Here is a 17415-nt window from a genome sequence, read left to right on the forward strand (position 1 = left end):
CGGTCGTGGTGGAGATCATGATCAGCAATTCATGTCATGGCCTCCACGCTCTCCCGACTTAAACCCATGCGATTTCTTTCTGTGGGGTTATGTGAAAGATTCAGTGTTTAAACCTCCCTTACCAAGAAACGTGCCAGAACTGGGAGCTCGCATCGACGATGCTTTCGAACTCATTGATGGGGACATGCTGCGCCGAGTGTGGGAGGAACTTGATTATCGGCTTGATGTCTGCCGAATCACTAAAGGGGAACATATCAAACATTTGTGAATGCCTAAAAAAACTTTTTGAGTTTTTGTATGTGTGTGCAAAGCATTGTGAAAATATCTCAAATAATAAAGTTAATGTAGAGCTGTGAAATCGCTTCAATCATTTGTAATAACCCGGTACTTGTATGTATCTAAATATATCCAGTCAATAATTATTTTATGGTTTTGTTCTTTTTTGGTTTAAAGTTCCAAATTATCATATTGTGGTGGAATTTGGAGTAATTTATATGGTTCTGTAACTCTCCAAAGAGCGCTTCCACTTCCCCGTCAGAAAGTGATCATGTTGGTTCATAGACCTGAATAATTTTCATGGAATATCTTTATCTATTGTTTATTTTTAAATGAGTCTTGAAATTCTTTGTCCAATATGTATTTCATATTCTGTTTACAGTGAAGCTTACATTTTAATTTCTGCTCTGTTGTTATCTAATAAGATATATGACCTGTTGACTTGAATTCCCTTTTGTTTTCATTATTTTACTACACTTCCATTAACTATCCCATATCCCTTTTAATCCTTCCTTCTATGTCCACTAACCTATCTTTGTATCCAAACATCCTGCAATTTATTGATCCAAAACACAAGAGTTTGGAAGCTGTCTATAGCATCCCTATTAAGCCAAACTTCAAGTAGAAAGGTAGAGCCACAGATGTAGCTCCACCGGCTCCATGCGCTTAAGTCGTTCCCTAAATTCCTACAATTCTCTACTCCCATCATTCTTTCATCATAACCACACATTTTAAGAAACTCACTAATAGCCATTGTAAACAAGATGTCAGGTTTCAAAGATTTTTATCACATATGAGAACAATACTAAACCTTTGCAGAGTTGTCATCACAGTGGTTTTAGCCAAGGTCTGATAGGTTTTAAAATTTAAAAGGCTGGGACAAACATGACCAGTTCAAATGCTGACAATGTGCCAACAAGGGTTCAAGTCAATATTGTTATTTAGCAGTCAGTCAGTCTTTATGAAAATTGTAACTCATTTAGTCCAGAGGGCAGCAGACTTGAAACCCCCATGCTGTCTACAATACAGATTGGTGAGCAGAAAAACCTTGTTTGTTTCCTGTAAAATGATCCATCTTGGTTGTTAACCTATGGGAACTGATAGCTGCATAACATGCATAAATGGACTGGAAATTAGGATGAAGTCTGGTTAGTCTCTTAATCATCAATAAGACATAACTATGGGCTTTACCAACAGTTCTTAGTCAATTCTGTGCAGTTTCGGGGCTGCAGATGGATGAAATTGACTTTTTGCTGCGATATTTCAGCTGATAACCATTCAGCCATCTTCACGAGAGTGTTTTATATATTTCAGCAGAAATTCATGTAGCCATCTTCAGGTGAGTATTTTAAACCATAAAACATTCACCTGTAACTCTCCGAAGAGCGCTTCCACTTCCCTGTCAGAAAGTGATCATGTTGGTTCATAGAGGTTGTCAGCCAAAATATCGAGGCAAGAAATCAGTGCCATCTGGCTGAAATCCTGAATCTTCATGAACTACTCTGTATACCGGGAAAACTTCATTTCTTTGTGGAATCACATTTCCGAAAACAAATGTATATCATTATTCCTCAACAGACCTGTGAATTGTATTAGAGATGCTAAGGATTATAAAAAGTGACTGTGCATTGTTTATCTAATAAATGAGAGAATGACTGTGTATATATTTAAAAAAATGGATAGTGAAACACATTTTACACGTAATATGTAGATGATATGAATGACAAAAATGTGTATTAATAACCATTAGGAAAAGCTGATACAGTGGATCAGAGTAAAAATGTGTAACGTTATACATTTATTACACTGATAGTTTTAAAAAAATGTAGGAAATTAAATTCTGGGAGGGAAAAAAAAAAAACATAAAAATACATTAGCAAATGGACTGTAGCATTCTGAGAACACTGTGCAGAAGGATAAAAGTAATGTCAGAAAATTTTTATTCCAATAATCCACCTGCAGTCACAAATAATTAATGTGGCTGTCTCACAAAATTTCTGTAGAAAGCGCAAAGAAAGACAGTGATATATTTCATTAGCAGTTGTAGAGAGTACAGAAATGCTGGTAATATGGTGAAATATTTTAAACAAAGGCCAAAGAAACAAGTGCAAAAGAAAAACATTGAGCATTTTCACCACACGCAGCCTAGGCAGTTTGTAACAAAAGAAATTGAGATGGCAATGATGAAAGAAGAAGCAACTACAGTTAAAATTTGCATAGTTATAAGACACACACACACGCATGCACACACACACACAACACACACACACACACACACACACACACACACACAATTTATGAACAGGACTAAAGAGATTTTGTGATAAGTTATCATCATCACCAGTCCACTGAAAATTTGCAAAAACAAATTAGATTTTAATGAAAGAGAATGACATTTTATCCTGTTATGTTATACATACATGACTTTGGTAAACAGTGATCTGCATAAATTAATGTAGTTGGACAGAAGGTCTTATCCAGCACAAATGGTGAACACCAAGTTTGGTATACTAAACAGACATATATCGCAAAATTCCCATAACTGGAATAATTTCTGAAAGTAGCCAGTTTCTAATATTAATGACAGAGTGTGACTGATTTTTTTCTTCTTTATAGATGCATAAAAATGTGCTACTTGTGCTTGTGACACACTTAAAGTCTGTCTGTTACTTGCTATTATTTCTCTAACTAATCATTCATCATCCCACAGATACTGAATTTTCTTACTTTTCACTGATTGATTCACTTACTGACCATCTCTATATAGATCCCATAATGACAGAGAGGCTTTAAACGTGTGCAGTGACTCCAGGTATAAATTAACAGAGAGCAGTAGATGCCACTGTACTAGCAGTACCTCAACTGCTATTATTTCAGAAACAAACAGAAAGTTAAGAATGTCATTGTTACTTCAGTTACAAACAATATTTTCAAGCTAGAAGTGTATATTAGACATATCTTTAAGTATCAGTAACAGTTATACAAGTACAGAAATTATTTCTATCATGAACAACTGTACAAACTCAGAAATTGCTTTGTGGAAAATTGCTACTATGAATACAGATCAGAACTCACATTTGTGGAGAGACAACACAAATAACAAAATTGTTATGTGTTAGAAAACTATGTGAAAACGATTTAGTGAGATATGTAAAACAAATCATAATGTAGACTGTAAATTATTAAGCTGTAAAGGAGACCACACACTGAATAGTAGGAGCATTGAGTCACTAACAGCCACACAAAGTTTTCATTCTTTTTTGTACACCTTTCAAAGAATCAACCCATTTGGTGAGTCCTTTACTCCTAAATTATTCACCGTCTGCCAGATCCTTCCAGGCCATATTCAAAATGCAGAATGATTTATGTCAAATAGCAGCAAATGGTATAGTTAGCTTTTAGTAAGAAATGACATCCAGTTGTTATTAACATTTTCACACATTCCAGATTTATTCATTTCCTTACACACCAATAGTGTGTCTTAAAGCTACAGCTCTTAGTTAAATTTAATTTTTAATTCTTTGCTGAAAGAGAGAGAGAGAGAGGGGGGGGGGGGGGGACGGAGAATGGGGTGAGGGGAGGTTGTTGGAGAAAGAGGAGGATGAGGAGGAGGCGGAAGAGGAGAAAGAACAAAGGGTTAAGATGTTTTATAAATAACAAGATAAGTAGAAAGGTACCTGTTGCTGAAAGCTGAGATGTTGAGCTGCTCTTCTTGTTCAGTCCTGAAAACTGGCTCCCAGAACTGCTGCCTTTGCTTCCTCCACTACTGCTGCCCCGGTCACCAGTTGATGCAGGTTTTCGGCGTGAATTATCCAAACCATGCAGCTGTCCGACAGCTGTGTCACTCAGACTACCATCTGCTGGCATTAAAGAGATATTCAAATAGATCAAATAATTTTTCACATTATGCAGTGACAACACAGTAGGTTACCATATCAATAATTTTTTTAATGGAAGGGAATATGTAAGTAGATCTTTAATAGGTCTTACACCTCAATATACACACATAAGTATAAGCACATCATTTGACTTTTGCTGTTCTTCAAACAAAGACAGTAACAACAGGCCAATTTCTAGAAACCTCAAAAGCATCTCACTATTTCTGTCAGTAGTTCAATTACATTTCAATTATTCTCTGTTCATCAAATTTCCTTTTTGTCTTACTTTCTACCTTAATATATATTGTTTTAACAAATATGTTAAATCTTCACTTTCTGCCACTAGATGCTTTCTCAAAACTCCTGTTTTAAGCCAAAAAAATATCGTTTCACCCATGTCCATTACACTTCACCCACAGAAAAGACATAGTTGTGAAAAATATGTATGATCTGCTTCATGAAAGGCATATGCATTGGAAAATCTTTCCTATACTCAAATCTACATTTCAATATCTAGTTGAAAATGAAATATATTAGCCTCTCCCCTTATCAAGGACTTTGTCTGAAAGCAAATAATTTCAAAGACCCTACTTTTAAATGTGCCTATCTGCCACTCAATGCCTCCTTGATGTTGTGAGCAGCAATCTATTCAGTGCATATTGTTATTCCATTCTAAACTTTCCATTGTTTGATATAATCTTTGGCAACTTCTGTGGAAGTATAATTTGAATTTTATGTTTTCAATGGCTTAAAAGTTAAAAGTGTTCTTCCTCGTGTCTGCTGAGTTGTTGTTTTAATTTTATCCACAATATTTTGATGACCAACCAAGTTGTCTTCTTCAGGTGCGGTAAGTTTTGCTGTTTGGATGCCAATCAAATGTGAACTATTGTCAGTCTCACACCACTATTTCTTGATGAGTTTGATTTCCTATGCCCACTATGCCCTTTGATGCTTTTTTGTTTTTCAGAGCGTTCATGACATATCAGTGTGAGCTTAGAAAAACAAAAAGCATCAAAGGAAGATCAGGTGCCAGGAATTGAATCTGACTATAAACAGCAGTGTGAGACAGGTGATTATTCACCATTTGGTTGGAGTCCGGCAGCAAGTATGCACAACAGGACCTGAAGAAGGTAACTGGGTTGATTGTCAAAATATTGTGCATAAAATGGAAACAACAACTTGTCAGGACAGTCAGGAGCACACTATTGAAGAATCTTGTGGAGAAAACCTGAGGTATCATGGTTTAAAATTTCTTTTTATCATTTTTAAACTCATATAAAGCTTTCTGAAGGTGGCAGGGGTAAAATGCAGGGAGCAAAAGGCTATTTACAATTTGTGCAGAAACCAGATGGCAGTTATGAGTGGAGGGGCATGAAAGGGAAGAAGTGGTTGGGAAGGGAGTGAGACAGGGTTGTAGCCTCTCCCTGATGTTATACAATCTGTATATTGAGCAAGCAGTAAAGGAAACAAAACAAAAATTTGGAGTTGGAATTAAAATCCATGGAGAAGAAATAAAAACTTTGAGGTTGGCTGATGACATTGTAATTCTGTCAGAGATAGCAAAGGACCTGGAAGAGCAGCTGAACAGAATGGACAGTGTCTTGAAAGGACTATATAAGATGAACATCAACAAAAGCGAAATGAGAATAATGGAATGTAGTCAAATTAAATCGGGTGATACTGCGGGAATTAGATTAGGAAATGAGACGCTTACAGTAGTAAATGAGTTTTGCTATTTGGGGAGCAAAATAACTTATGATAGTCAAAGTAGAGAGGATATAAAATGTAGACTGGCAATGGCAAGGAAAGCATTTCTGAAGAAGAGAAATTTATTAACATAGAGTATAGATTTAAGTGTCAGGAAGTCATTTCTGAAAGTATTTGTATGGAGTGTAGCCATGTATGGAAGTGAAACATGGACGATAAATAGTTTGGACAAGAAGAGAATAGAAGCTTTTGAAATGTGGTGCTACAGAAGAATGCTGAAGATTAGATGGGTAGATCACATAACTAATGAGAAGGTATTGAATAGGATTGGGGAGAAGAGAAATTTGTGGTACAACTTGACTAAAAGAAGGGATCGGTTGGTAGGGCATATTCTGAGGTATCAATGGATCACCAATTTAGTATTGGAGTGCAGTGTGGAGGGTAAAAATCATAGAGAGAGACCAGAACTGAATACACTAAACAGATTCAGAAGGATGTAGGTTGCAGTAGGTACTGGGAGATGAAGAACCTTGCACAGGACAGAGTAGCATGGAGAGCTGCATCAAACCAGTCACTGGACTGAAGACCACAACAACAACAACAAAGCTTTACATCTGTTATATAAAAATACATGAATAAAGCTACACAAGAATTATTCAAACAATGAAATAAAAAAGTCAAAAGTCTGGATATATATGTTTCTTTTGTGGCAGATAATAACTTAGCTGAGAGTAAAAAATATAAATTCAGACAAACAAGCCAAAAAGAACAAAGAAACATCACGGGTTTTAATATACCTTCTCTGTAGAGGCCACTAGAGATGAAACACCAGCTTGGATTCAGCAAATATAGGGAAAGTAAATGGTTGTGTCTTTTTAAAGGAAAAATCCAAGTTTTAAGGGAACCTCAGAAAAACATGGATGGCCTGATGATGATTTTAATCACTATCCTCCTGAATGCAAGAGCAGTGTTTTCACCACAGGCCCTCTTTGTACGGCAGAGGAACCAGAGAGGGTGGAGATGAGTTAGTCAGAAACAAAAATCATATCGAACAAGAAAAATACATGAACTGGGAGAAAAGCAACACTGAGATATGAGACCTTGAATTTAAATTGATAAAAGGTCACTTATGGTCTCAGTAACTTTTGTGTTGTATTCTGTAGTTTGTGAATGTTTGCATGGTGAATGATGGAAAGTGTACACAATGAATGATGAATCAGATGATTACACAAGATGTTGGCACCAACGTTCAATAAATATGGACATGGTGTGGTGTGTATCAAATTATATGGCAGCATAATGGAAGGTGTAATCCAGAATGTTGTCATATATAACAGAAAACTCCATAAAATTTAAACTGTATTCTTGGGCTCATGAATAGCCACAACCTCAGAAGTCAGTACATTTTGAAAATATCTCACAATGTTTTCGCAAATGAGCACTGAGTTACATCACAGATCAGTCCATCACCATGGTCTGTTTTCTTCCAGTCACATTTGTTGGCTCAACTCACAACCAGACAGCAGCATTTCAACTTAACTTATACCTTGTGCCATGCTACAGATAATTCCATTGTCATAGTTAGTTTTGCTTCTGTCACATCCATTCGCTTTGCCAACTCACAACCAAATTATAAGCTCATACATTGCTTGATGGGAACTTGCTAGTATGAACACAAAATGGAACTCATGTTTGTGGAGAGACAATACACAAAGAAAGCCTATCATATTCTGAGAATCATAGAATACATGAAATACAGACACAAACTCGTGACTAACGTACTATAATTCTTAATAGCCAGATAAATAATCATCATTCTCAAGCTATCCAAGTCAAGAATGAAAGTGATCAATTTGTATGTTCCACAGAAGTTAGTAATTAGACTCAGCAATTCGCATTGGATACTGGATACTATCATCTGATTGGCCATGCCATTGGAAAGAAACTGTGAATAGCAGCACAAAGTGGAAGATCTGCTGACACCATAAGTGCACCTCAACCTACTCAGTAATATAGTCACACCGTTTGAAAACAAAAGTAAATGGGTTAAATCCAAAAGGAAGTACAAGAGCCTCTGTTTATCTGTTTGTTCCTGAAAAATACATTATCTAATCCATTGTAATTATGTGATGAGAAACTGTCTCTTTTACAAGAAACTTCATGGTGTGTGTACCCCAGGATGCATTATACATTTTGAAAATGCTATTCCAACCGACTTTAAAGGAACAAGGTGCTACCAATTGCAGATTAAGGCACACACTGAAATGAAGGTTGCCTCTCAAAGTTATCTGGGTCTACTTGAGTTTTTCCCACAACTGGCAGAGAGGATTGAGAAGACCAGCCTTGCTCATTGGATTCCAATGAAGTTCACAATCTGCAACATTGTCCTCAGAACTGATCATAGCCCTCTGGCTCTGAACCAAGTAAAAGGCTTAAGCCAGAGACTTCATATCTTATTTGACACTCTATGTTGTGACTTTCTGGTTTGTATCATAGGACTGATAATGGTGGTATCCCCCTAAATGGGTCAGGGGAGTACTATAAATTAGAGGTTGATATGCAGGTGGCTGACTTTGTGTGGAGTGCACACAAGAGCTTGTAGATTTAGGCAATTCTCTATTCACTTCAAATGTTGATAATTATAGTGTAAGACCCAAAGTCTCAAAGGGTCCAGGGTACTTTGCACCACACACTATACAGTGAATTGCAGAGTATGTATGTAGATGTAGATGAAAGAAATGGCCCAACAGATAAAAAGATAAAAGTCCTAGTGACCTGTTATATCTTAACGACATTTTAATAGAATTTCTGTGCAGATACAGTAGTGCCTTGATTTTCAGTTCTGTATTCAATCATTAATTTGTTAGTCACTCATGTTAAAATATGACTGTACAGAATTACTGCTTTGTGTTCTGTGTTTCATGTGTTTTAATAAATCACCCATTTCAAGAATTACAGTTAATGATATTATCAATTGCTGAAGCACTCACAACAAAATATCAGAGTTTGCAGCAGTTCAAAAAAGCAGTGCAACTAGTATAAAACTGTTTGCCATGAACTAGTTAAAGAAAGTTGGTTAAAACACAAAACTAAGAGCAGTCAGATATTTTATAAAAATCTAGGCATACACCTAAAGGATAGAAACTCATATCCACCAAGATAGCAATAGAAATTGCACTGAGATTGTTTGACCAGGAATCAGTATCAAGGGTGGACCTAAACTTGTAATCGCAGCACTCTATCAACCAACAGACTCACCCTGAGATAGTAGGTAACTATTTGTATGGACTTTAAACCATAGTATAGTGGGAATAGAAGTGTGCCAGATGGCTAGACAGAATACACTTTTCTGTCATCAGTCAATTTTGCTATGAACATGTAGACATTATAATAATGACTCTACCAGAGTACTGTAACTAAACAAAGACTGATAGCTGAAAAATTGTTGTGACCTGAAGGTACAGGCAGATTTCATGACAAATAACACTTGGTGCATTATAGATCACAATTCAAATATCCCAAGTGTTAGAGAATGTTATATCATGAACAATAAAACTGTACTAAATGACTGGAAGAAGCACAAATCACACCTATCTACAAAAGGAGTAGCAGAAGTGATCCATCACACCACCACTTAACCCCTTTGACATCCACCTGTTGTAGAAACATAGATCATATTCTGAGCTCAGATATAATAAGGTATATCATGCGGAAAGACCAGCATGGGTTCTAATGGCATTGAGCGAGTGAAACTCAACTTGCACTTTTCACACATGATGCCCTAATAGTAATGGAGCATGGATCAAGGCTACCTGATGGATGTAGTATTTCTTGGCTTTTGAAAAGTAAAAAGAGGTGGGAATTTAAGGAGATGGGACCTGGATAAACTGACTAAACCAGAGGTTGTACAGAGTTTCAGGGAGAGCATAAGGGAACAATTGACAGGAATGGGGGAAAGAAATATGGTAGAAGAAGAATGGGTAGCTCTGAGGGATGAAGAAGTGAAGGCAGCAGAAGATCAAACAGGTAAAAAGACGAGAGCTAGTAGATATCCTTGGGTAACAGAAGAAATATTGAATTTAATTGATGAAAGGAGAAAATATAAAAATGCAGTAAATGAAGCTGGCAAAAAGGAATACAAACGTCTCAAAAATGAGATCGCCAGGAAGTGCAAAATGGCTAAGCAGGCATGGCTATAGGACAAATGTAAGGATGTAGAGGCTTATCTCACTCGGGGTAAGATAGATACTGCCTACAGGAAAATTAAAGAGACCTTTGGAGAAAAGAGAGCCACTTGTATGAATATCAAAAGCACAGACGGAAACCCAGTACTAAGCAAAGAAGGGAAAGCAGAAAAGTGGAAGGAGTATATAGAGGGTCTATACAAGGGTGATGCACTTGAGGACAATATTATGGAAATGGAAGAGGATGTAAATGAAGATGAAATGGGAGATACTATATTATGTGAAGAGTTTGACAGAGCACTGAAAGACCTGAGTCAAAACAAGGCCCCGGGAGTAGACAACATTCCATTAGAACTACTGACGGCCTAGGGAGATCCAGTCCTGACAAAACTCTACCATGTGGTGAGCAAGATGTACGAGAAAGGCAAAATACCCTCAGACTTCAATAAGAATATAATAATTCCAATCCCAAAGAAAGCAGGTGTTGACAGATGTGAAAATTACCGAACTATCAGTTTAATAAGTCACAGCTGCAAAATACTAACACGAATTATTTACAAACGAATGGAAAAACTGGTAGAAGCCGACCTCGGGGAAGATCAGTTTGGATTCCGTAGAAATGTTGGAACACGTGAGGCAATACTGACCCTACGACCTATCTTAGAAAATAGATTAAGTAAAGGCAAACCTACGTTTCTAGCATTTGTAGACTTAGAGAAAGCTTTTGACAATGTTGACTGGAATACCCTCTTTCAAATTCTAAAGGTGGCAGGGGTAAAATACAGGGAGCGAAAGGCTATTTACAATTTGTACAGAAACCAGATGGCAGTTATAAGAGTTGAGGGGCACGAAAGGGAAGCATTGGTTGGGAAGGGAGTGAGACGGGTTGTAGCCTCTCCCTGATGTTATACAATCTGTATATTGAGCAAGCAGTAAAGGAAACAAAAGAAAAATTTGGAGTAGGTATTAAAATCCATGGAGAAGAAATAAAAACTTTGAGGTTTGCCGATGACATTGGAATTCTGTCAGAGACAGCAAAGGATTTGGAAGAGCAGTTGAACAGAATGGACAGTGTCTTGAAAGGACTATATAAGATGAACATCAACAAAAGCAAAACGAGGATCATGGAATGTAGTCGAATTAAGTCGGGTGATGCTGAGGGAATTAGATTAGAAAATGAGACACTTAAAGTAGTAAAGGAGTTTTGCTATTTGGGGAGCAAAATAACTGGTGATGGTAGAAGTAGAGAGGATATAAAATGCAGACTGGCAATGGCAAGGAAAGCGTTTCTGAAGAAGAGAAATTTGTTAACATCGAGTATAGATTTAAGTGTCAGGAAGTCGTTTCTGAAAGTATTTCGATGGAGTGTAGCCATGTATGGAAGTGAAACATGGACGATAATTAGTTTAGACAAGAAGAGAATAGAAGCTTTCGAAATGTGGTGCTACAGAAGAATGTTGGAGATTAGGTGAGTAGATCATGTAACTAATGAGGAAGTATTGAATAGGATTGGGGAGAAGAGAAGTTTGTGGCACAACTTGACCAGAAGAAGGGATCGGTTGGTAGGACATGTTCTGAGGCATCAAGGGATCACAAATTTAGCATTGTAGGGCAGTGTGGAGGGTAAGAATTGTAGAGGGAGACCAAGAGATGAATACACTAAGCAGATTCAGAAGGATGTAGGTTGCAGTAGGCACTGGGAGATGAAGGAGCTTGCACAGGATAGAGTAGCATGGAGAGCTGCATCAGACCAGTTTCAGGACTGAAGACCACAACAACAACAACATTGGCTCCATACCACATTAATGATTAGTAACATAAGTATGATAATTTAGGTATTAAACAAAATCTGTGACAGAACTGAGGATTTCTTTGTAGGGAAGATACAGAATGTTGAATGAACAGCCATCAACAGAAGTAAATGAAACTTCAGGCTGTACCTGGCAAATATGTTGGAACCCTTGTGGTTCATGTTATATATTAATGGCCTGGCAGACAATATTAATAGTCACCTCAGAATTTTTGCAGATGGTGCATTCACATGTAATGAAGTATTATATGGAAAAAAAAACAACAAAACTGTACAAATATCCAGTTGATCTTGATAAGACTTCAAAGTGGTGGCGCAACTCTCACTCACTCACTCACTCACTCACTCTCTCTCTCTCTCTCTCTCTCTCTCTCTCTCTCTCTCTCTCTCTCTCTCTCTCTCTCTCTCTCTCTATCAATCACTCCCTCTCTCAAACACACATACATACCCACCCACCCTCTCCACATGCACACACACACACACACACACACACACACACACACACACTAAAGCTAAGGAGAAAAAAAGTATATGGCAGGAAGAGATAGAGAGCAAGAAAATTTCCATGTTGGTTTTCTGCAAGTTGTGGTAGAAAATATGAACTTCAGTTAAACTGAGTATAAGTAACAGATCATATTTCCTGGTATTAAATATTACAGTAATACTGATAAAAGCATATAATGTACCAACATAATTTTGTTTCAGCAATTCTTAGAGTATAATTCTCTTCAGCAAAAATAATACAGCAAAGAATTATCTTTCCCACATCTTTCATTTATTTACTTCTTTCATATACTCTATGCTGAAATTATACTTTCATGGCAGAAATTAGAAAAACCTACTTCAAACAGTAATAAAAAAGATTTTTGTAAGAATCTTTTATATTGTTAACCTCTCCTCATGAAACACAGCAATAAAGTTTAATCAGATACAGGGCTTTTATTTATTTCCAGATTTTTATTACTTTTTTCTAGCAATCAAATTACTATAAAAACGAATTTAATCTATTTTTGACAATATGATGGAAATGGATAGATGAAAAATCTACTCACTAAACTGCAACAGGAGAACATGCATATAAAAAAGGTTTTACTAATGCAAGCTTTTGGAGCCAGTGACTCATTCTTTTGATAGAAGTGTAGAAGGGGAAGGAAGAAGGCTGAAGAGAAAAGAACTGGAGAGGTTTAGGAAAAAGGGGTAGAGTTCATAAGTCACCCCAAACTGCGGGTCTGGGGAGACCTACCAGATGGAATGAGAAGGAAGGACAGATGTTGAGAACTGCACTGGACAAGATTTCAGAACCTAAGAACTTTAAGGTGCAATTCAAGGTAATATGCAAGACATAGATCACTGCTAAAAAACATGCATGAGTTCATAAGAGTGAAAAGCCAAGTGCACTGTATATAACAGAGGTGGGAGGGGAATGGTGAAATATAGACATGTTAGAAAATGAAATATGTAGGAAACTAAAATGGAATGAAGAAAGAAGTAGTTGCTATGAAGAAATGCTGGGATGGAAGAAATTAACATAGATTAAGGCCAGGTGGGTGGTGAGAAACTAGGACTTGTTGCACTAGTTCCCACCTGTGGAGCTCTGAGAAAGTGATGTCTGGGGGGAAGGATCCAGATAGTGCGTGTGGAGAATCAGGCACTGAGGTCATGATTGTCATGTTGCAGAGCATGCTCTGCAACAGGATATTGTGTGTCGCTGGTATACACCCTCTCCCTATGTCCATTCATTCTAACTGGCAATTTGGTGGTAGTGATGGCAGTGTAATAGACCAAGCAGTGTCTACATAACAGCTGGTACATGGTTCACAGGTGGCTCACCCTTTCATAGTATATGTTCTGCCATTTACAGGGCTTATATAGGTGGTGGTAGAATGGTGCATAGGGCCAGTCTTGCAGTGGGGACAGCCACAGGGACAGGAGATGTGTGCAGAAGGAGCATAGGGTCTGACAAGGATACTGCAAAGATTGCGAGGGTGAGGAAAAGCTATTCTAGGTGTGGTGGGTAAAATCTCAGACAGAATGGATCTCGTTCCAGGGCATGATTTTAGGAAGTCATGGCCTTGTCAAAGTAGCTAATTAATACATTCAAAACCAGCATGATACCAAGTCACCAGTGATGTGCTCTGAAGTTGTTTTTTTGAAGGGATAAGCAGTACCAGGATTTGATGTGATAGCCCAGGAAATCTGCTTTTTAACTAGGCTGGTGGGGTAATTACATGCAGCGAAGGCTGAGGTGGGAATGGTGGTGTATTGCTGTAAAGAGTCTGCATCTGAACAAATACATTTGCCTCAAATGCCAAGGCTGTATGGGAGGGAACATTTGTCATGGAAAGGACGGTTAACTGTCCAAATCTAAGTACTGTCATTTGTTAGTAGCTTTAATGTGGACCCCTCGTGATGACCGGGTGTTGTGTGCTGTCCTTAGGTTAGTTAGGTTTAAGTAGTTCTAAATTCTAAGGGACTGATGACCATAGATGTTAAGTCCCATAGTGCTCAGAGCCATTTTTTTTAATGTGGACATAAGTGTGTAGCTGGCCTTCAGTGAGGATGAGATCACCATCAAGGAAAGTGGCATGGGATTTGGAATAGGATCATGTGGAATTTAACTAGGAATTTAGCCACGAATTTTAACAGGTCGGCCTCACCTGACTCATCAATGTATCTGAACCAAACCTGGATGTGAAGGGTTATGAAAGCCCCTTCCAAGTGACCCATGAAAATATTGGCACAGGAAGGAACTGTACTGGTTCCCATGGCCGTTCCCCTGATCTGTTTGTATGTGTGCCCCTCAAAGATGAAGTAGCTGACGGTACGTATAAAGTCGACTAAGGTGAGCAGGAAGGATGTCACATGTTTCAAATAAGGTGGGTGCTAAAATTGGGGAAATATTCAGCAGCAGACAGACCATGTACATGGGGGATGTTAGTACAGAGGAAGACGGCATCTGTGGTAACAAGCAAGGTGTATGGTGGGAGCAGGACAAGCATCGATTTCAAAATCATGCGGGAAATGGTTGGTGACTTTAATATATGAGGAAAGTCTTTGTACTACGTGTTGCAAGTGCTGATCAGCTAAAGCAGACATATGTTTGGTGGTTGCTTTGAAGCCAGCACCTATAGGATGGCCAGGATGACAGGGTTTGTGAATCTTAGGAAGAGGGTGAAAAGTGGATGGGGGTGGGGGGGATTTGCATGGTTTGGACGAGGTAAGAAGTTCTATGAATTGAGGTGTTAGTCCTCGTGGGGCCTGAGGTTTTAAGGAGGGACTGCAGGTCAGCCTGAATCACAGGGAAAGGATCTTGAGAGCAAATGCTGTATGTAAAGCTGTCAGACAGGTGACATAGACTTCACTAACATACTCCTGCCAGTCAAATACCACAGTGGTAGATCATTTATCTGATAGCAGGATAATGATGGAGTCATCAGCTTTTAGGGAACATAGAGTACTGCAGAGGACAGGTTAGGGTCATGTTGCAGGGACCTGAGGAAGGGTTGTGAAGCAATGCTGGATGTGAGGAGTTCATGGAAGGTATAAGGGATGGCTTTGAGGTAGGGGTGGTGGGTCAAGTTGGGATCATGTTATGAACTGTTTAAGGCAGTATTCAACATCAGGTTTGCTGTTGGAAAGGTTTTCAGATTGGCTTGCAATGTAATATTTCCAGTTGACATTACATGTGGAGGAAAGTAGGTGCTTCATCAAAGCAGTGTGATTAAATGCAGGTTTAGGAGTGAAGGTGTGACCCTTGGATAATGCAGACCATTCAGGAGGGGAGAGTGCTTTAGACATGAAGTTGAGAACACTGTACTGTTGTGACTGGTTCTTTTGATTATGATTTATTATTGGTCTGGGAGGTAGTGGTGAAGGCTCTGAGATGTAGGGGATGTTGGTCAAGCTCAGTTTGTAGGAGAAGAGTGATGGTTGATGGTGTGGCTGTTTAGGGAGGTGCAGAGGGACAGGAAGTGAAACACACTGTTGAGGTAGTTTAGGAGAAGATGGGATAGCTTTCTGAGGTGAAATCTGGCATGTTGTTGCGGTTTGAAGTTGGCTTTGCAGTTAATGCCATCCAAGAAAACACGAGGGGCAGACAAACTACAGGATTTTGTAGAAGGTGAGAACTTTAGTGGAGTGGAAATTGGCAGATGAGACATATAGTTCAAAGATATGTTGGGTAAGTGCAAGAGATTGTGGTATTTCAAATTGTAAAAGAGCCTGATGCAGAGCAAGATTATATCCAGAAGCAGGGACTGTCAATGTTAGGCCTTTGTGAGTTACTCCAGGGAACAAGCAGGTGTCAAGAAACAGAATGTGGGACCTTAGTTTTGATAGTGTAAAAGCGAGTTTTCAATAAGTAGGGATGTAATATGTGATGGGATTTATCATGGTAAGAGAGGACAGTTTGGAGTGTTAGAAACAGTGGGCGTTCCACAAAAGTGAAGCAAGGGTTGGAAAAAGATAGAAAAACAAAAGAAAAGCAAGAAACAAATTAGGAAAAGTGAGAAAAATTCGCACAAAAATAGTGAGAACAGTCAATGGTAACAAAAGGTACTGAGTTGGTGAGAATTTTTAGCCAGAAAAGTGGTCTGTATGACACAAAAAAATGATTGTAAAAGAAAAAATCAATAGGAAAAGTAATGAAAAGAGGCTAAACTGTAAAAACTGGGCAAACAGAAAGAGAAAGTCATTGGAGAAAACGTAAACTACATTGCTTGGCAAGTAAAGTAATGTAGGAGATGGCAGTAAAAGTTGATCAAAGCGGTTTGGAAAAAAACAAATGCAAAAAATGTGAAAGAATTACGTTTAAGCAAGGTAAGTGAAGGGTGGGAAAGAAAATAGCTGTCAAATTTCCAAATAAATCAGTGAAAGACAATTAAGAGAAAGCTTTGCAGTGCAGTGAACCATAAGAAATTGTTATAACTAAATTCTTAAATAACATAGGAAATGTTACATGTAAAATTGTAATCAACAATAGCACTGAAGTTCAGCTACACACTTCAGTCTGCATTACACCTACTAACAAACAATAGTACTTAGATTTTGACAGTTGCCATCCTTTCCAAATCCAACATTGCCTCCCATACAGCCTTGGCATTCAAGGCAAATGAATTTGTTCAGATGCAGACTCTTTACAGCAATACACCACCATTCTCACCTTAACCTACACTGGATGTAATTACCTTACAAGCCTAGTCAAAGCAGATTTCCTGGACCATCACGTCCAATCCTGGTACTGTTGATACTTCCAAAAAACAACTTCAAAGCACACCACTTGTCACTCAGTATTATACTGGTCTTCAATGTATTAATCAGCTACTTCGACAAGACCGTGACTTCCTAAAATCATACATTTTGTCTGAGATTTTGCCCACCGCATCTAGAATAGCTTTTCGTCACCCTACCAATCTTCGCAGTTGTTGTTGTTTGTTGTTGTGGTCTTCAGTCCTGAGACTGGTTTGATGCAGCTCTCCATGCTACTCTATCCTGTGCAAGCTTTTTCATCTCCCAGTACCTACTGCAACCTACATCCTTCTGAATCTGCTTAGTGTATTCA

General features: G+C 38.2%; 1 protein-coding gene across 1 annotated transcript in view; it reads right to left on the reverse strand.

The window, feature by feature from the left end:
- LOC126457260 (regulating synaptic membrane exocytosis protein 2) overlaps positions 1 to 17415 on the reverse strand; it is a 1246504-nt gene that overhangs the window by 432716 nt on the left and 796373 nt on the right. The window contains exon 19 of the mRNA XM_050093425.1: positions 3954 to 4136. Within this exon, the coding sequence (XP_049949382.1) occupies positions 3954 to 4136 (183 nt within the window). The remainder of the gene's footprint in view (positions 1 to 3953; positions 4137 to 17415) is intronic.

This window comes from Schistocerca serialis, chromosome 2, assembly GCF_023864345.2.
Source record: "Schistocerca serialis cubense isolate TAMUIC-IGC-003099 chromosome 2, iqSchSeri2.2, whole genome shotgun sequence".
NCBI classification, from domain to species: Eukaryota; Metazoa; Arthropoda; class Insecta; order Orthoptera; family Acrididae; genus Schistocerca; species Schistocerca serialis.